At 35.3% G+C, this 22,027-nt stretch overlaps 1 protein-coding gene across 1 annotated transcript in view; it reads right to left on the minus strand.

The window, feature by feature from the left end:
• Positions 1-19,984, minus strand: part of DIRC1 (disrupted in renal carcinoma 1) — a 49,872-nt gene extending 29,888 nt beyond the window's left edge. Inside the window, 2 exon segments of the mRNA XM_005674557.2 lie at positions 19,732-19,782; positions 19,958-19,984. Coding sequence (XP_005674614.1) covers positions 19,732-19,782; positions 19,958-19,984 — 78 coding nt within the window.

Here is a 22,027-nt window from a genome sequence, read left to right on the forward strand (position 1 = left end):
TATGCAACCTACACCACAACTTGCAGCAATGCCAAATTCTTAACCCACTGAGCAAGGCCAGGGATTGAACCAGCATTCTCAAGGACACTACGTCGGGTTCTAAACCCACTGAGCTGCAATGGGAACTCTCCTCATTTTAGTTTTGATTTGCATTTCTCCTAATAACTAGTGATGTTGAGCATCTGTATGTCATCTTTGGAAAACTGTCTATTTAGAGCTTTTGCCCATTTTTGATTTGGTTGTTTGTTGTTTTGTTTTTGAGTTGTCTGAGCTGTTTGTATATTTTGGAAATTAAGCCCAGCAAGGTGAAAACTTCTCTTAAGCACTCTCCTCAGAATTCTGCTAATAAAAAGCTAGAAGAAAGAATGCTGAAAACCAATAACTATGTTAGCAAAATGTTCATGGAGATTTAATGACAAATATAATTTTCACCCTTTTGGTTTTACTAAAGAGTTCCACAACAGTATCATTTAGGGGTCAGAGCACAGTTCTGACATCCAAGGTTATTGTAACCTTCAGAAAGAACATGCTCAGTGATGAAAACTTCTCAATTGTCACTTAGCTGTTTTATATCTCAGGCAAGTTATACTGGCAAGTACATGTGTGAGGAAATATTTATATATTCTTCTTGACCATTGTGGATTGGGAGTTTTAAACTAAAAACAAAATATAAAACATATCACAAAATAGTATACTTTGCAAAAACATTGGACTTTCAAGCATCATCTATCCCAAGTGATCACATGAGATTCCTAGAGAAAACAGAATATCTATAAAGCAGTAAGAAAAACTGCTACTGCAACTGGCCTTAGAAAACCAAGACTGTGATAAAAAGTGCTGGTTTGCAAAGAAAATGGCCCAGTCCTCTTAGGGAAAATGATTCCAGTTTAAACCATAATTGGCAGATATGATGTCTGGTCTCATAACTCTACCAAATACAGTCTTCACAGTTATAGGTGGTTGATTTTGCATAGTTGAAATTAATTACATGGTTAAATATTATGTATTATTAAAATTCTCCTGTAAAAACCAAGCTCTCGACAGGTTCTTAACACACAGTGACTTTCTTCATGATAATTGGCAAGCTAAGTATGAGAATTTTGTGAAATAGCCTCATGCCTCCAAGATTAATGTTTTGTGTATCATGTAACTTATTGAGTCTGAGCTTTCCAGATGCCATTTTAATTTTTAGGTGTTGCACCAAGTTGTGAAACTTCAGGGACATTAATTTACTCAATGAAATACAAAGGATATGCTATTTTAGCAGGGTTTGTCTTGGCAGTCCATCTGAGCAATCAAACTCACCATCATCTAATATATATTAGAGATATATTATACTCTAATATATCCTTTAATAGGCCTGAGATCATCAGGGGACAAACATCGAGTAATTTGGGAAACTTTAAAAAATGAACATATGGCCCCTTTATAGACAATAAAGGAAAATAATCAGTACTTAAGCACTCTCATTAGGATGAGAAGCTTCTTTATCAAAACTAGAGGCAACAGATGTATGGGGGAAAATTGACAGAAGAAAACAGCAAATATAACATTGAGTAGAAAAAAATGAGCCAATTATATGCTTCATCTCTGCTTACAACAGAAGTAAAGACTAATTTTAAAGAAACGGAAAAGTCTAGTGAATGCCAAGAGAATTTTTCCATGCATTATAGCTCTTTGGCATAGAATCTATATGTATTTATCCAGATGTTAAGGGTGGAAATTATGGGATTTAATTGTAACTGGGTGTATTTGAAGTACAAAATAGTAATAAAATGAAAATAGATAACTGAATGTGAAAAAAAAAGTACTTGATTCTTGAAGGAATTTAGGATCACACCATGCTGTAAATGTTTAAGTACACTGGCGATAAAAACACAAACAAAATTGCTTTTCCTCTAAAATTCACACAGAATAAAATGACGGTACGATGATATTTCCTACAAACAATTTTGATGCAAACCATTCTATGATCTATAAAAGGTATATTTTAACAATATATATTCAAAATACTATTTTCTGATTGTGCTCTGATGAGCATTCCTTCTTTATGAGGTGATAACGGAAAGAAGCAGAACCCTAGTGGGTAAGAGCATGCACTCAGGATCCCCTAGACCAGGGTTAAAACCCAGTCCCAACATGTGTAAACTGCATGACTGGGCAAGTGACTAACCTCTCAGAGCCTCATTTTTCCCATTTGTAAAAAAAACCATCCACCTCAGAGAACCTGAGAGGATTAAAGTCAATTAAAGCAAATAATTGGGATTATTATTATTATTACCAAGAATACTTTTACCAAGGAGTAAACCTTTTATTAGGACCATCTTGACTATTTCTGATGTCAAATGGGTATCAGCGTAATTGGAGCAATTCTGTTTCCAGAGCACAATTCAGTTTCCAAATCACCTTCCCTTAAGCTTCCTGACTCCCAAAGTCTCTTAATCTGATTAGTTTCCTTAGTTTCAGGAGTGTAGTGCCTATGGGAAAAAAACTAACAGGAAGGGATTGAGAAAGTAGGCAGGAGCTAGGTTCTGTGTATATTTTTGAAAATCATGCTAAGAAACTGTAATTTTATTCAAAGTGCAATGATAAGTGCATAGAAAGATCACCCTTATTGCTGAAAGGATAAAAGGAGACAGTGCTATTTTTTATGTAACACAAACAGTACAGTGATAATTATCTGTGTATATTCAAAAATTAAAAGAAAAGGGGAATTTTGATCCTCCTCCAAACCCCATAGGAATCAAAATAAAAAAAATATTTTTACAAAGAAACTTAAAGTACAAGTTACCTAATTCATTTCTCAATATTTAAATTTTACTCAGAAAATATATCTGACTCAATTTAATGAGTTAATAAGAATTTAGTGTTATTCAAATAACTTCTGAGTAATTCATTCTTTAGAACCTACATTTTTTTTCTGTTACTTATTTCACTATTGGTGTATGGGAAAAGGTCATTTAAAAGTATGCTAGAGGAATTCCCATCATGGCTCAGTGGTTAATGAATCCAACTAGTATCCATGAGGATGTGGGTTCAATCCCTGTCCTTGCTCAGTGGGTTAAGGATCTGGCATTGCTGTGAGCTTGGTGCAGGTCGCGAAACGGCTAGGGTCCCGTATTGCTGTGGCTGTGGTGTAGGCTGACAGCTACAGCTCCTATTGAACCCCTAGCCTGGGAACCTCCATATTCTGTGGGTGCAGCCCTAAAAAGACAAAAGATAAAAGTATGCTAGAATCACAATAATCCCTGATATTCTCATAAGAGCTACATCTTTCTGAAACCTGTTGTTCAGACTTTTAAATACATCAGTTCTCTTGGAGTAATAATGAAAATAGAGTCACCATTCTCATCTTCATAGGAGATTAAATAACTTACCTAAAGCAAAACTCACAGTCTGGTGCTTAGCAGTAACTCATCCAAGCACATTTTAAAAGTTTTCATTGATTGACAGTTGAGTTCCAGAATTGATTATAATACCTGGAAACCAAGAATCGGAGGGGCATTTACAGATGATCTGCTCCTTTCTTCACTAAAGAAGCAGAAACTCAGAAAAGTGATTCCCAGTTAAAGTAAAAAGAAACATATTGGTAGTCAAGTGACTTAGCTTCCAGGCCCAGTTCTGTCATCTAAATTCAAAGAATGAGTATTTAGTTTAAAAATAAAAGAATTAGTAATATCAAAAATAAGAAGAAAAATAAAAGTCTATTTCCCTGAATTTATTAAAGAATAAATGAAGTACCCAGACATAAGTCTAACTTTTGTTGAAAGGAAGTTCAATGGCATCTTAAGCATTTCCAAAGAAACTTATCTTCTAGTTCTCATGAATATCCCCAGTGGGTCCATCCTGGATTTACTCATTCTGCATCTTATAATTCCCATGTTTAATGGGAGGAAATACGCCAAGAAGAAAATCTCTGGTGGTCAAGGAAACAACTCCTCAGGGCTCAGCAAAAAAGATAGAACAAAACCCCCGATTCTATTCTGTGTAAATGATTGAAAAGAAAGGCTCTCTTTTGGCTGGTAATGTCTATGATGATAGTAATTTAGGGAATAGCACAAGCAGAAACGTCTGGGAAAGTGATGAGAGAGCGAAAAATAGAGATTATAAGTGAAAACACAAGTGTTACAATATAGCAATAATTGTTATTTAGTCCAATGCCCCACACAACACACAGCTGAATATCTAGCTGTCTGTACCCAGCACGGTACAATGATTTAATAGTGAAACATGATATTGATTTGAAGAATAGTTCTGATATAATAAAACATATTTTTTAATTAGGGAAGAGTTCTTGTCGTGGCGCAGTGGTTAACGAATCCGACTAGGAACCATGAAGCTGAGGGTTCGATCCCTGGCCTTGCTCAGTGAGTTAAGGATCGGGCATTGCCGTGAGCTGTGGTGTAGGTCGCAGATGCGGCTCGGATCCTATATTGCTGTGGCTCTGGCATAGGCCGGAGACTACAACTCTGATTAGACCCCTAGCCTGGGAACCTCTATGTGCCATGGGAGGGGCCCTAGAAAAAGCAAAAAGACAAAAAATTTTAAAAAATTAAAAAAATAAATAAAAAATTAGGGAGAACTCAAAGCTAGATAGAGGATTAACTTGTTAAATATCACTTATTTTTCAAGATTACTGTATAGTTGAAGTTTTAACTTTCCCTTTCGGTGACATACATGGGTTGTTATGTTTATCATTATTAAATTTTTATCCATTTGTGAAATTCTTGGTTTTTTAAAATTATCTTTAATAAGCAGGTTATTTCTTTGCACATATATTATTCAAATTCCTCAAAAAGTAGTATAATAGTTTGTACTTGATAAGCCTTCATTAATTACTTGTTGATTTTATCACCATTGATTCACACCAGTGAAATTATATTTACTCCTACCTACTTACACTACATCTTTAACTCATTCATTCTCATTCTAATTAAATTAAATATTCAATTTTTAAATGAAAATTATAAAATTATATAATTAAATGTAGCGCACTTTGTTAACATCTATTGAACTGTTAAAAATGACTAGATCTATGTTGTAATTGTAACATTACGCATGAATATACTTCTAAATATTATCATTAATTTATCTAGTGAAATTTACCGATAGAGCCCCAGCTCAAGTATTTGTATTAAAATATACTGCCAGTGTTAAATTTGGGAGTATACTGTAATATTCTTCTATCCTTCCTTCTTTGTCTTTCTTCTTTTCCATTCTTGCTGCCAGCCCCATACCTCAGTTTGATTATTTTAAGATTTTGCAGTGGTTCAGGGTTGTGAAGTGACTTTCATGCTCACATGTTTTAGTCACTTCAACTCTCCTATGTATTTCTGAAAAATTAATTGCTCTAAAGCATTTATTTCATGTGTCACTTGTCTGTTAAGAAACTCAATTGACTTTCCTATGGAATAAAGGCCACACCTCTCATCCTAGCCTTTAAAGTTTTCCACAGTCTGGCCACAGTCTAGCTTCAGCACTGGCTGTGTTCCAGCCAAACTGAACCATGCAATACTCTATAAACCACCTGTGATTATTTGACTCTATTCCTACCATCTGGAATGCCTCTCCTTCCATATATATTTGCATATGCTGAAATAATCAGCCTCAGCAATGAGCGAATTATCTCCCTTACCAAAAGCCCACGTGTGTCACTTATATTGCTTTTGTCACTCTGTCATGGTTTTGTGAACTGCTTTTATGTCCAACCTATTTAGTAAACCTCTATCTACTTAAAGTCATTTTGTGTTTTTTTTCAAACTGCTCTCTGCTCAGTATTGTGCCTGTCTTATAGCACACTCATCAAATATTCAATAGAAATCTCTGGACCAAAATGTGAGTGCACCTTATTTTCCTCTTTCATATTTTCTAAACTGCCATGCTAGAGCTGAATATTAAATGTTCTGAAGTTGACATGATTTGTATTCTTATTAAATCAAAATCAAAATTATCACATTTTGCATTCATTCCCATTACATTCTGTGGAATTATCAAATGCTAAAATCTGATTCCACTTAGAAATAGGTAATCCCTGTAATTAGCGGTCCTTGAAAGGAAAAAATTAAAACAAAACAAAAGCAAACCACACTGCTATATCATTAGGATTATGGAAATCTGACTTTTGGAGTGCTGGTTTACCATGAATCAAATCACTGAGAGAATTTTACCAATGAGCAAAGTCGCTCATTCAACGATTATATTTATTGCCTGAAACAATGATTCTTAAACTTTTGGAGTTCGTGTATATTTCATGATACTCATTCTTCCTTAATGTCCTGCTTTCTGAATACTGGTGATTTTTTTAGTAATTAAAATGAATTAAGAGCTACTTTGTTCTGAAAGGCTTTATGGGGTGGTAAAGTTTGAGATTTCCACCATAATCTTGGACATAATTTTGAACGTCCTGAGTTATTACACAAGGACATGGAGAAGTCCTGTCATATCATTTGATGTTGTCAGTTTCCTAACAGGAGCACATATTGTCCATTGTATAAACATCTGTGCAGAATGAAATATGAAACCAAATATAATAAAATTTTCAGCATTTTTGAATCGGAGTTTAATGATATGGTGAAAGGGGATATCTGAAAAAATTTTGGTTTGATTTGCATAATGTATTGTCTTCACACATAACGTTTCTATACTTCTTACTAGCTGCTAAAACCTTTGACATTTCTTATTTTTAAGTTTAAGTAACTCAAGTAATGAATTTTCCATCCAATGACAGCTGTTTTTGTCTAAATATCATTTTATTGGAATGAGAATTCTTCTTGCATGTTGCTGTTTTACCCTGTGAAAATTTGCATAATGCTAAACATTTGTTGTCCATGTTTTTTGTTCACACCCTTCAAATTCTTTCAGCCCTATTCCCTCTTACTCATCAGTTGGCCTAACTGAGAAGATTTAGTTCTTTTCATCTGTTAAAATAAATCAATACCATATTTTCAACAGAGCATTTCTATTCTCCATGTATTCTTTGTATTCTCACCAAATTTTAGAAGACATTCTGATACAATCGTAACTAGGAAAATACTTCATGTGGTTCCAAAACTGAAGTATAAAAACAATAAGTATCACTAAATTAATTATTCAAGGGCCAAAATGGCTTCTAGCAAGTGTTCCATTATCAAACCACATAATGAAGAGCAACCTCCTCTCTATCATCTCACAGGACTTGGCAGAGGAAGACTTTGAACTACGAATTGAAGAAGAGAGGAAAGAATCCTGAACAGATAGCTTACAGATGCACCCACTAACTTTTGCTAGCGTGCACTAAAGTCTACAGAAAATAACTTACAATTGTCCTTTGTATTTCACGTGCTGTTTTATGTTAGTATACTGAAGTTTCCATTGATGTAATTAATTTTACATTAAATTTCAACTTCCCACTCTTATTTGTGAGTGGAACAACAATGCATATTGACATATTGATCCGTATTTATCTTTGACGACCTTACATCTTTGTTCTTTTTTTTTTTTTTTTTTTTTTGGTCTTTTCAGGGCCTCACCCGCATCATATGGAGGTTCCCAGGCTAGGGGTCTAATCAGAGCTGTAGCCACCCACCTACACCACAGCCACAGCAACGTAGGATCTAAGCCACATCTGCAACCTACACCACAGTTCATGGCAATGCCGGATCATTAACCCACTGAGTGAGGTCAGGGATCGAACCTGAAACCTCATGGTTCCTAATCAGATTGGTTAGCCACTGCACCACGATGGCAACTCCCACCTTGCATCTTTTTAAACAATTAAGACTAAACATTGGGCACACAGAATTTCATGGTGACCTCCTACTATCTATGTATTTTTGGAGAATTATATCTGGTGTGGTAACTGCCTCTGACTTTCTCCCTGAGGTATGTTTTACCTTCTTTCAAAAAGAAAACACTGTATGCTGAAGTTATGAACACACACGAGTGTAATTTGTCAAATTTAAAATATAAAAAGAATTACAGAAAGTATTAATCATACATTTTTGTGAAAATATCCTCAGCATAGGCATACTTCATGTTGTTTAATAATACTTAAATTATTGAAAACCACAAAATAGGAACTTTTTTATTTATAAAGACTCTTCTAGATGAAATGACCTTTTTAGACACAGATATATAGCTGACTCTTAATTTTCTATATGAAACAAAAATCCACCTACTTGAGCATACATCCCTTCACAGCTCTCCAAGACTACTGGCTTTGTCTCCTAATTTTAAGAACATTTTACCATTTAAATCACTTCTTATAATTATACGACAAAGACAAAAATTTATTCATAATATCCACTAAATTTTTTACATATTACTTGGAGGTAGAGGTCAAAGAGAGGCTTGTCTTATTCTCTGTTAATCTTTATCACACCAGTGAACTAAGAGCCTCTTGTTTTTACAAAACGGAGAAGACACTGCTAAGAAAAGGAGACACATTATCTACCGATTTTTTTTTTTTTTTTTTTGTCTTTTTAGGGCTGAACCCACTGCATATATATGTTCCCAGGCCAGGGGTTGAAGCAGAGCTGTAGCCCCTGGCCTATGCCACAGCCACAGCAATGCCAGATCTGATTCGCGTCTTCTTTGTACCTGGCACTAAATTAAGTGCTGGGAAATGGGGGAAATTAAGCATACACCTGTACCCACTCCCCTCACACAGTTTCTGTCCCATGAGACTCAGTTCAGTCAAGAATATAGACAAATTATTATTATGATAACTGGAGAGCTTTTTACATCACACTAGGATTTTAGATGGTATTTTGAAGAAGTGAGAGTTACAGGATGATTATATTGAAAGTTGAACGAATAGTTTAATACTGTTAAGAAGGATGTATTGGTGCAAGAGAAAAAAGAGGCATTATTTTCACCATAATTTCTTTATTTCTCATCTTAAAACAAAAAAGACAAAAGAGAAATTTAACAGAGAGAAAGAGGATGAGGCAGCAAAAAGAGTTTTAAGGGTTGAAAGATATAGGAGATATAGCAGTTAAAGGTGAAGGCAGAAGAGATGAGTATCACTTTCTGGGTGCTCTTCTCATGTCCACAGCCACATTAAGGGGAGAGCAAGCAGGGGCACCTTGGCCACGGCTTTAGTCTCTATTGAGGACATCACCTGAACAGGTGGGGAAGTATGGTGGCTGCTAGTTAGCTAAGGTGTTCCTTACAACTGCTAAAACGTAAATTGAATTGGCTTCTCCCAAGCCAAGCATTGGTAAGTTCAGCTTACACATTTGGTATTTTGGTAAGAAGATAAAACTAAATGGAATGCTCTTTACGTTCATTAACTCTGCCCCCACTGCATAATGTTGATTATATCTTTAAATAAAGGCAGTTTGCAGGGACAAACAATTATTAGCTTTCCTTTTGCATCAGATAATAATCTTGGCTGGGGAAGCCCCATGTCTCTGTCAGAACTTGAATATGCATTTAGATATTTTGTCTTTTCTATAGAAATGAAGAAGAGAAAAGAGAGGCCAGAGAGGAGGAAGCTATTTGGAGAAAGAGTCCAAACACACATAAAGACAAATGTACCTAACTTTATAAAAATTGACAATCTTAGAAATAAAGGCAATCCAAAGGGAATCTGAGAGGAAACTCAGAACCTCAGAGATGAGCTAAAAGATTTTTACTAATAAAAAGATCATGTTAAAGTAATCTTACCAAAGGTACAATAGATAGTAAGGAAGAATGAAAGTTCCAATCTCTGAAAAATTAGAAAGAGAAAACAGTATGTGAACCTCTGTAGAGTATGTGACATATGTCATGTCCTTATATGGACCATGTCCTGGCCATAAAACAAACCTCAACAAATTAAAAAAAAAAAAATGAAATACATAGAGTATTTTCCAACCACAACAGAATCAAGCTAGAAGTCATGAATAGAATGATAAAAGAGAAAACTTCTAAACATGTGAAAACTAAGCACCATATTACTGAATAATTCAGAGCTCAAAAAGGAAGTCTCAAGGTGATCAAGAAATAGGTCAAATTGAAAGAAAATGAGATACAATATATCAAAAATTTGGTGATACAGTTAAAGCATTGCTGAGAGGGAAATCTATAACACTAAAAAGATAATAGTGGAAAAAATAATGTCACAAATCAATCATCTAATCTCAAGAATCTAGAAATAGAGGAGCAAAATAAACCCAAAGCAAGAAGTAAGGTAAGATAGACACCAAAGAAATTGAAAACAAGCAAAAAATATAGAGAGAAGGAGTTCCCATTTCAGCCTAGTGGAAATGAATCTGACTTGTAGCCATAAGGCAGGTTCAATCCTGGGCCTTGCTCAGTGGGTTAAGGATCTGGCATTGCCGTGAGCTGTGGTGCAGGTCACAGATGCTGCTCAGATCTGGCATCGCTGTGGCTGTGGTGTAGGCCAGCAGCTACAGCTCCAACTAGACTCCTAGCCTGGGAGCATCCATGTGCCTCGGGTGCGGCCCTAAAAAAGACATATATATATGTATATATAGAGAAAGAGACAGATAAATTAGTAAAACAAAAAGCTTATTCTTCAAAAATGTTAATAAAATTGACAAATCTCCAAGACTGACAAAGAAATAAGGAGAATAGATACAAATTACCATTTCAGAAATGAAACAGAAGATAACCACTACAGACCCTAAAAATATCAGTAGGAATACTACAAATAAACCTTGACTGTAGTTTGACCATATTAATGTTAAGATCTCAGACATGAATTGTCCATTACTACTGAGGCAAACTGTATGTGGCATGTACATAAATACCAGATAATACAAATGTTTGACTTTAATTTTTAGAAGCAATTGACTGATAACATAGGTTGTGGACAGACCATGGAGAAATCTTGAAAGACAGGCTAAAGAGTGTGGAATTTTTTTTCCTAAGTTGTAAAAAATTAGTGGGTGGTTTTTAAATTGAGGAGCAGATGTTCCGTGCATTAATTCAGTATGAAAAATACTAGGCATCAATGTGGAAAACTTTTAATTCCAAACTATGGTAGTGAGATTTGCAAAGTTGGTGTTCTAAAAAGAAATCATTTCCTTGATATATGGACTTTAAAATTAAATACAATTTGTCAGTGTTGGCAAAACCCTGGCTCCATCTCTGGTTCCTGACTGTTGGTGAGTCATTCTGTGATTTCAAAGAATATATCTGAGTTTGTTTTTGTTTTATTTTAACTCAGTTTCCTAAAAAGCTATGCTTGGTTATGCTATAGAAAGGAGAACAGAAGTAAACTCCTACACTTTACCTAATTAAGCCACTACCAGGTTTGCAGCTTTGGCCGTATTATTTGTGAATTGATCTTCTTTGTGTTCAGAGTGACTTTTTATTTTTATTTTTTTAGGGCCACACCTAGGGCATATGGAAGTTCCCAGATTAGGGGTTGAATTGAAACTGCAGCTGCTAGCCTACACCACAGCCACAGCAACAGCAACGCCATATCCAAGCCATGTCTGAGACCTATGCTGCAGCTCTCAGGAATGGCAATGCTGGATCCTTAACCCACTGAGTGGGGCCAGGGATTGAACCTGCATCCTCATGGATACTAGCTGGGTTTGTCACCACTGAGCCACAACAGAACTCGCAGAGTGACTTTCGAATCTTTGTTTTGTATGGAGTGGTACTTTATCTTGGTTTGGTTGGGTTGCACGGAAATACAGGGAATTTGGCTTAGTATATAAAATTTATAAATAGTAGTCAAACTCAAGAAGCTACAGATTGTAAAGTTTACGTATTTTTACTAACCTATAATAATGAACATTTTTATATCTCTTTATAAACTGGAACTATAGTTTTATAGCTACGTGCTGAGATAACATTGGCATTACAAAAAGTTAACATTTCAATGAACTTTATTATATTAACACTTGTTAAAATATGCTCAGGAGTTCCCGTCGTGGTTTAGTGGTTAACGAATGAGACTAGGAATTATGAGGTTGCAGGTTCGATCCCTGGCCTTGCTCAGTGGTTTAAGGATCCAGAGTTGCCGTGAGCTGTGGTGTAGGTCTCAGATGCAGCTTGGATCCTGCAATTGTTGTGGCTCTGGCTAGGCCGGTGGCTACAGTTCTCATTAGACCCCTAGCCTGGGAACCTCCATATGCCATGCGTGCAGCCCTAGAAAAGACAAAAAGACAAAAAAATATATGTATGCTTAGAAGCGTGGATTATATAATTTGAAAACCTTTGACCATTGGATATTAAAATCCAAATTAATTTGCTTTCTATATATATGAGGTCTGGAACACATGTTTTATTGTGAATAGGTAATATTAATTAGAGTCTTCTTGAACTGAATTTGGTCAGTATTACATTTCTAATGCTCTTTCCTTACTAGTTTTTGGTCTTAAATTTCCTTCTCTACCTGACAACTTATACCCTGTTCAAATTTTACTAACGAACCAAATGTTTTCCTACTGGATCAGAAAATAAGATGTTTATTTTATTTTAAAATGAAGGTAATTCTCCATGGGAAATATGTGAGATTTTAATTCTCCGTAATCTATATTCACATATTTATAAAACCAAATTCCTTTCAGTTGACAGAACAAAGATTAGCGATTTTTGTAGCATAAGTTATCTGTGCAGGAATGCACTGCACATTGACTGAAAACTATCATATAGTTAATGACATACAGGGCCTGGGTCAGAGGTCTGAATTCCAGCATCTTTCTGCCACTTTTAGCCCCAAGAATTTGCATAGTTACAGTTTCTTTCACCCAGTTTCCTTCCTGTTAAAGAGTAATAAAATGCTAAAATTAACAGTAAAATGATAATGATATTTAAATACATATTATCCTATGTCACTCTAAAAATTTTGAACACACTTAACTCTGGCAGGAATTAAGGGAAAAAGATCTTGATGGTGGGAACAACAAAATTAAGAGCTAGTATAGCTACATGTTAAATTCAACTACCTTAATAGAGAATAGTGAGTCTTCAGTTAGCTAATAGAACTAAAAATTCTTAGGGTTTTGACTGGTTGTTGCCTCCTTGTAAGTGAACTGTGTGATTTAGTTGCTTAAAAAATCATGAAATCTCATGTTGTTGCATGTATGATTATGCAACAGAAGTCATGTCAAGGACTGAGATGTTGCCAGAAATTACTGAAGCAAACTTCTAAGTGGTTAAATTGTTCCATGTCTTTATTAACACCCTCCTTCCAATGCATTGTATACAAGCACAGAATGACATTTTGAAATTTTGACATGAATCTCTCCAGCTTAAAATAAGTCCATGGTTCTCTGTTGCTTTAGGCAAAAGTGTCCAAACTCATTAACATGGCATCTACCTCTCCCTGGAATAAGACTTCTATTAAATCTCCTGGCCTTATCTGTGCCCATTCCTTTTGCTCTTTGATCCTGGACACTGTTTGTGACACACTCTCTTGTAACACCAGGTTTATCTCAGCTCTTTGTGTCTTTACCCATAGTGCTTCCTTTGCCAGGATTTCCCCTCATTCTGTTCTAGTCTTCACTCTTGACTCAGTATGCTTGGAATAACCTATTTATCTTTCAAGATGCAACTGAATCATTCTGCCTTAAAAACTACTTTCTGATAATTGACCATTCCTATAGTTCTTTTTTTAACAAAAATTTTAAATTTGTTTATTATTATTGTTGTTATTATTATTATTTGTAGTGGGAACACTTAACACACAATTTCCCCTCTTAAATACTGAACTGCATGATACCATATTGCTAACTATGGTAGATCTCTAGAACTTATTCATCTAGCATAACTGAAGTTTATACCCCTTGAACAATGACCCCTCTCCCCCATGCCCCAAACCCTAGGCAACTAGTATTTGATCTTCTGCTTCTATGAGTTTGACTATTTTGATACTGTACATAAGTGAAATCATACAATATTTGTCCTTCTGTTATACTCTGTCCTACTGTTAATAATACTTACAAATTTTTTCCTGACTACTAGTTTGCAAGTCCCTTGAAATACTCATGTCTGTCTCATTTCTTATATCTCTAGCTCATGACTAAGTACACACATGGTTTTAAATAACTATAGTATGTATGTGTTCTAACATAATGACTAGGTATATCAATCCCATGTAGCAGCAGTGGGCAGAACCAGAATGTAAGCTGGGCAGAGCAAACTGCTGTAAATTTTTAGCAATTAAAAATGTTTAATAAAAAGTTTGGATAAATCATCTAGAAATTAGATTGTAGGAGAGACTGCTTCCTTGGATGAGGAATTAGATTAGATATCTAAATAATAACAACATAATAATAGTAATCATTTTATTCATATTATTACTGCCCACAACAATTAATGAATGCTTGTATGTGCCAGGTACTATGCTAACTGTTTTACACAGATTATCTCCTGTACCAGCAAATAAATAAATAAATGGAGGTTCAGGTATATGAATTGATTTGGCCTTGTTGCACATGATTGATTGAAAAAAATTCACACTTATTTTGATCTGAGTCCTGAGCTTTTGCTTTTCCATGTGATTTGCTATAGAAAAATAAAGTATATTCTGCATTTCTGTGGCAGCTGAGAGGCAGAGCCTGAGGCCACAGCATCTCATCTGATGACTGTGATACAAGAGCACTAGGGCCAAGACAGAGGCCAGTATCAAGGGAACAGGAAAATTGAGAGGGCACCATGAAAATAAGAAAGAGATTCTTAGAATGCAGAGGTCTTGGGGAAGAGGGACAGGACCTGAGATTCAGGTTAATGAGAGATGGCAAAACATGGAGGCTGGTTCTGCTCCCTTCACCCTCTTCAAAAGAAACAGAAACCACCACAGAAGCTACATAGTTTTTGCTTATAGATTTTGGCAACAAAGAGCTTCCTTGGACTCTTTCATCCCTTTGGCACCACCCCCAACTCCATTCATTCTGCCTACACTTGCTCGTTTAATATTTTTTTAAACTAGAAACAAAGCTTTCCAGTTTACAATAAAATATAAAATTTGAGGAATGACACCTTTGTCCAAGAGTAACACCTAAATTTATCACATGGTTAATATCCAAAATGCTTTTATTTTTCCCCAGAAAGCCAAATGATTACTGGACTGCACTATATCATTTTCTGGGAGCATATATAATATATTTGTTTTTTTACATTTAGTTTTAGCCTGGAGCATAAATAGAAGGAATTTGAGCTGGGGCCAAACTTTGGAAATAGTAAGAAAAGAGTTCATGAGAACACGTGTTCATAGACCATTAGACATAATGAAAATGAATCTTCCAGAGGCCATATTGCCACTCTGGCAGAGGCAAGGAATAATATGATTGCAAAGAAAGGCAAAATAGTTTAGCAAGGCTCCGTAGAGATCTGATCACACCATCCTACTCTAGGAATTCTCTTCTTCCCTTCCTCAATATAACAGTCCTTACCATTTCCATCTGTCCTTTAACTGACACCCATGCCTCAATCTATAATAAACTTGCTTTACCAGAGCAGGGGTATATTAGAACTTTGTTCTTAGTATACTCTTTGCTGTTCAAAATTTTATTCATTTTTTTATTCTCCAAATTCTGTTGACTTCAGTTCAAACTAAATCCCAACCTGCTCTGAGGTGAATGAAAAAAGGAGGATACAACTGTTTTTGACTTCTCACTACTTTGTAGAACTTACCACTTTCTGTCAAAGAACTTTTTCTTTAATAAAGCATAACTCACCAAATATCCAAATGATTCTGTTAAAGTATGTGTAACAGATTGCTTACCAAATTCTGTTGAATTTTTTCTCATATTAATAACACATCAGAAGCATTATTTATTATTTTGATATTTTGTGCATGTATAAATATATATCCTACAATTTACAGTTCAATAATGTATTAATGTATTGTTAATGTAATATGATAATGTAAATTCATGTATTATTTGTAATATATAAATAAATATAAAAGATATAATTTATACATATATAAAAAACTATAATACAGATATATTGAATTGTTTTTTTCTTTTTTTTAGGGCCACACCCAGTGGCATATGGAAGTTCCAGGCTGGGGGTCAAATCAGAGCTGTAGCTGCCAGCCTATGTCACAGCCACAACAGCACCATTATCTGAGCCACATCTGCGACCTATACCACAGCTCACAGCAATGCTGGATCCTTAACTCACTAACGAGCCCAGGGATCAAACCTGCAACTTCATGGTTCCTAGTCGACTTTGTTTCCACTATGCCATGACAGGAAATCCCCCTCCTCCCCAGATACCTTAATGTTCAAATAGCAGCCTTAATATGTACACAGTTGTGGAAAATAAAACATATATTTCATGTTTGGAGATGTAGTATAATCCCCTTTAGGTTCTAACCAAAAATGCTGATGTGAAAATGGGGACTTATGGACTCAGAATCTAATAATTCTTTCATTTTTGTTGGGATTAAAATAATTAGGGAATAAAAGTCTAAAGTAAAAATAGTCTTTATCACCTTAAACGTCTATGTTTCAGAGGACCTTATATGTTTCAGTGGACCCATAATTCTGTCTCAAAATAATTTGTCAACTTCTTTAATATGGCAGGTTTTAGTGCAGAATAATAGTGAATATCTTTGTTATAATCTTTACCGGCAGTTCTCAAGATGTATTTTATTGAGACCTATGATCACTCACTATGTTAAATGTAAATACATGCCTATGAATTTATATTATTTGCACCAGTGGAAATTCATTATTTTAGAAACATAATATGCAGATATTTAGAAATTCTAACTTTATTTTTCAATATCCTGAAATAATTCGATAACCCTGATCATTTTATAGCAACCCAAAGATATTTTCTGAGTATTTTATAGTACTTTAAATATTTAGAGTAATTCACATATTAAGCTTTCTCTGAATTAGTTTATTAATAAATTTGTTCAAGTATCTATTAAACATTAGTCACTTCAGGATGTCGAGAATCAATTTATAGCCACCCACAGAAGTTCCTCCAGGAATCTGAGGGTGATGTTTTTGTTTTTTTTTCCAGTGGCAAACAAAAGTTTATTCTTTAATCAAAGAATAGAGTGGTGCAAAGTATAGGTTCTGGCTGGGGAGAGGGGTGGATTTCTCAAGGGACTGGTTTCTCAAATCAGCTATCTAAAACCATATTAAAATAATTACTCATTACTAGATCTAGAAATAACATAGTATTAGTTTATTCTTTGTTCATTACATATAAAGCTCCATAAAGTTTGTTTGTTCCTCTTTTTAAAGGTCAGAGATTCAAATTTCTAGTATTTCCCCATTCTTCAAATGTGTTTATCTATGAAGAGTTGAAAGATCTGAAAGTGAATTTCAAATATGTGTAGTCCTTTAATTATGCCCTTAAAGATAGTACAGACCTTTCCCTCTTAGATGAATAAGTGCATGCCTGAGGCTGAGGCTGAAATAAACCAGCCCTTGCTTTTCCCTTTAGCAGCATAATCATCCCTACCAAGTCTGCCTCCGATGGGCAACAGACTATCCTCTCTCTTTGGTTACCCTCTCTCTTCTTCCATTCTGTGGGTCCATGCTGATGAAAATGATCTGCTGTCTAAACCTCTGGAAATTGATTGCTTTAGAAACATAATATGTAGATATTTAGAAATTCTAACTTAATTTTTCAACATCCTGAAATAATTTGGTAATATATTTTCCTAGGTAATCCAAATGTCTCCAGATCCTCTTTCATCTAATGTAGCTGGAGCTAGTGCAGAGCACTCTGCCATATTTCTGAAGATTACCAGAAGATATATCTTGTCTCTTGGTCACTCTTATCTCTCATTCTGAACTCCTGGCTTCCTTTTAATCACCGTGGCCTCATTGCTCACTGTTCATGCCAGATGCTGTCCTCTCCCCGCCCCTCCGCCACTTATTCCCAAATGTGGACATAAAACATTCTGTAAGTCCCAATTAACACAGAGCTAGTGTGCGTATAAAGACTGTACTAGAGCTTTGAACCTGTTGGAGAAGAATCATAATACAAGACATGAAACACGTTAAAACTGGGTATAGATATCATGTTGCTTAATTTTTTCGGCCATTCCTATAAAAGAGGGCTCTTTTGTGCCTGCCCCTCTCTGATGGCACAGACCTCTTCTGATGTCTCTGTTTTCTGCTTATCATCCCTCCTCCCCCACCCCCCACTAACCAACAACCAAGAATAAATCCACCTGCAACAAGTCATACAAAGAAAGACAAAACCTTCTCTAAGGCTAACACCCTCTACTTCATTACAGAGTGAATTCGTGTATTTTCTTAACTTCTCCCTATAGATGCTTCATTTCCTATAACTACAAAGCCTATTAAAGAGCTTTCCTAAACAAAGGAGCAGTTTTCCCTAGAAGTGAACCTGTCGCCACAGAAGACGTAAGGAATTACACAGACAGTACTCTGCAGTTTGTTAACTAACATTTTCCCCACCTCCTTTCCCATGACTTTGCATTTCTCTGTTTGCATAATCTCTGTCTAACTTTCTACCTGGAGAAATATAATTTCAAGCAGCATTTCTAAGAAACCGTAATCCTGTTCTCTGGGAAAGGACAGCCACAAGCAAATCATCTGAAATAAGAGTGAGTAATTTGGAAGAGGCAGACTGGTTTGGCCTGGAGAAGGTATGAAAACATGACACAAGGGAAACTCAGACTTTGTATGGGACTGAAGAGTTTTGAGCATTTGTATCTTTTGAATGAGGATTGCAAATATCTACATATCTACAGGCTCATTAATCCTTTATTAATGCCAACAGTTGAAAATAAGTCTTTGGCAATGTTCTATCTGCTTCAATCTCTCTGTGCCAACCCCACCTTTCAGCATTTTTAAGCCAAAGTTATCTCTGGGCCAAAAGGCAATAAATATCTTCTATTCCCTGGTCAAAAAATCTGCAATCACTAGTAGCTACTCTAGGCTGTAGAATTCTCTCTTCCATCCCTCTGTTTCTTTCCACCACTGTTCCAGTTTTCCTTCTTGTACCTTTCCATTTCTCCCATGAAAGCTGTTCCCTCTCTCTTTGTTTCTTAATTCTTCTTAAATTGGGGGGAGGGAAGCATTTGGGTTAAGGAGGGCAAGAAAGGCTGCAATATTCACTGTCCTTTTGTTCCCTAAGATAGACAGTCTTTCCATACTTCACAACATTTTCTTTTCTCTAGTAGGTTTGCTGTTTTCATGACAGCTTTGTAAAATTGCATTCCTAAGTTAGTGCATCACTGTTTTTTGTTGTATGCTCTTGAAATTCTCCAGAACCCTTAACCAAGCAGGCTCAGTAAATGGAGTTAGTATTTGGGCCCTCCAAAGAGTCAGAGACAAAAAAAAATAGTTACTTGGTCAAGAATTTTTATACAGTACTTAACCATCTGAGCTCACAAGATAAATGGCAGACATTTATTCATAACACAGTCAGTGAAACTGGGCTTGTAGAAGGCTTTTTGGTCCTTGTTATTTGCAGGAATACTGAGTTCTCAAAGGATAACTCTATATTTAATTATGCTTATCGACACACAAAGTATGCAGCACATAAATATTTAATTACATAACTACATAGTTCTCACAGTGAATATATGTCCCTGTTCTTTACACAGAAGTAGCCTTGATTCCAGGCAGCATTGTCCACATTATGAAAGGCAGAATTAGAACTTTTTTTAAGTAGTTAATAAGTAATTAAAGTAGAGTGGATTAAACTAACATAGTTTGGAGAACATTGCAGAGATAACTCGACTTCCTAAACTTTTAGAATGTAGGATTTATGCCTTTGTTACTTTTCTGAAAGATATGGACTGAGTTTTTTTTTTTTTTTTCCTGAGAAGCTACGTGGCATTACTTCATCCTCAGATTCACTTTTGCCCTTGGACTCCTTCTCACCCTTCTCCTCCTTAGGGAGAAAGAGAGAGGGGGAAAAAAGTACTGTTTTAGCCAACTGGCTTTATTAAAGCTTTCTCATCTACAAGGCATGAGAATATGTTTATGAATCTCTTCTGATTGGCAATAAGATGTACAATTGTTCTCTAATTAGAAACTTCTGAGTCCTATCGTATTGTTTAACCTACCTCAATCCCAGTGCAAGTTGGTGACATGGGTCAACTAATAATTTTATTTAATTATTATTAGACAATGTAGGACTAACTAAAAACTACCACCAGCATTTTGCTGAGTTATTTTCTTTGCTGGTGATGAGAGCAGGGAAAGATGGAGCTCTGGAGGGAGGGTACTGGAAATCACAGTGAACTTGGTTATGAGATTGAATGCTAGCCTTGATTCTGACAAAATGTATCTGTATGGAGCTGACCAAACCCCGCAAGATTACTGGAATTTGGTTTTCCTGTCTGTAAAAATACAATTTATAAGATTCTCTCTAGATCCTGTAATTCTAATTAACTCAGAGAAAGAGACTGAAGGACGGGAAGAAATACACACATCTGTTACCAAATGGCTGGGTGGATTTGAGAAACCCATATTTAGTTAATACTTTATCAGTGTTGTTTTGCTTTTGCAACATTTTAATAAAAATGTTTGCTAACATTGTCAAGGAATTTCCTAGCTAAAATACAATCAAGAGATATCTTTGAAGACCATTTCTCTCCCTGTTCCAATTCCAACTCTGGGATCTACCACAACTAACCAAAAATATCAATGTCATTGACAGATAGTAAAAGATACAGTTAATCATACCTCATTGAAAATCAAACAGTTGCCTCCTTTCCCTGATGTTTGGCTATAAACAAAATCCAAAAGCAGTATCTTTTATTTGTGTGTGTTAATTCCTGTTCGTGTGTTGAGAACATCAGTCAGTGACTCATATTACTGACACACAGCCAGCACAGCTGGATAGGCACAGAATGTATTTCATAACAACAGGACAAAGAAAGAAAGACAAGGAGAAAAGTTTATTTAAAAAATTTGTATAGCTTGCTGTTATAAATGCACCATGCAAACTTTTCTAAGAAAATAGCTTAAGGGAAATGCAAGTTATTTGGACCTAATTAAAAATTACTTTATTAACTCCTTGAAGGTAGCTATTCCCTCTAGAAACCTCACTTTCCCCGACTGAAAAGAAGCAACAATTTATGAATATTACCAGAGTGTCCCTCTGGTGACAAGTTAGAGATATAAATAAAATCAAAATACTTCAGAATAATTTTGGAACTCTTTTGAAATAAATAGGAATAGGAAGTGGATTAAATGTAAGAGGAAAAAAAGGTATCATTTAACTCCTTAGAGAACTGATAAATTAACTTAGAAATATTTGCACTCTAGCTTTGAAAGGGTGAGTCAATTGATGCAGAACAATGCCAAAGATGACACGTTTTAACGGAATAGTCCATGGATAACATTTCCCAGTGCAGTAAATGTAAATGACATTGTCACTCATTGTGTCTTCTATCTACAATATATAGAAAGTCAAATTAAGTTGTTGACTGGATAGTTAAATTAAACATAAAGTTTTTAAGATATGAGATAGGTTACAATATGTCTATTGTCACTGGTTTTTTTTTTTTTTTAAGTTCTCATAATTGTAAGAGGAAAGATCACTTCTTCAGAACGTGCTGATAGAGAAGGCTTCCTTGAGCCAAATAACTTATGATTGAGAAACGAGTGCCTTGGCAAATCCCCTATTTAGACAGAGCTCACATATGCTTCTCATTCTGATGGTGAGAAACCATGCTAGAATAATCAGTCCAGCCATGTTCACCTTCATTCTGAGAAATACAATAAACAGCAATGCATTTGTAGAGAGGTATAAGATGTATTACCTTAACAATTGATGTAAAATTTTTCCTAAACGTGTATTGTGTTTGTTGGAGGAAAATATCTTGGAAGTCATTTAGAAGTGGAAAGTGAGATTTTGAAGGCAAGAGAAAAATCTGCCATAAGAAAAGACAAATGCTTTGAATTAGAAATAAACAGGAAACTGGGGGTGAAAGGAAGAATAAAACAAGAATCATAGGCAAAAGAAGACCTTGGCTACATGATCACAACCTGGAGACCAATATTTGGAATGAGGGAGAGAATTTTAGATACATCAATTATCTAAAAGTCTATTTTTCTTCAATTTTTTATCATTGGAAAATAGAGTAACATAAAATTTAAAATCTTAACAATTTTAATTATACACTTCA

Source organism: Sus scrofa, chromosome 15 (genome assembly GCF_000003025.6).
Source record: "Sus scrofa isolate TJ Tabasco breed Duroc chromosome 15, Sscrofa11.1, whole genome shotgun sequence".
Taxonomy (NCBI): domain Eukaryota; kingdom Metazoa; phylum Chordata; class Mammalia; order Artiodactyla; family Suidae; genus Sus; species Sus scrofa.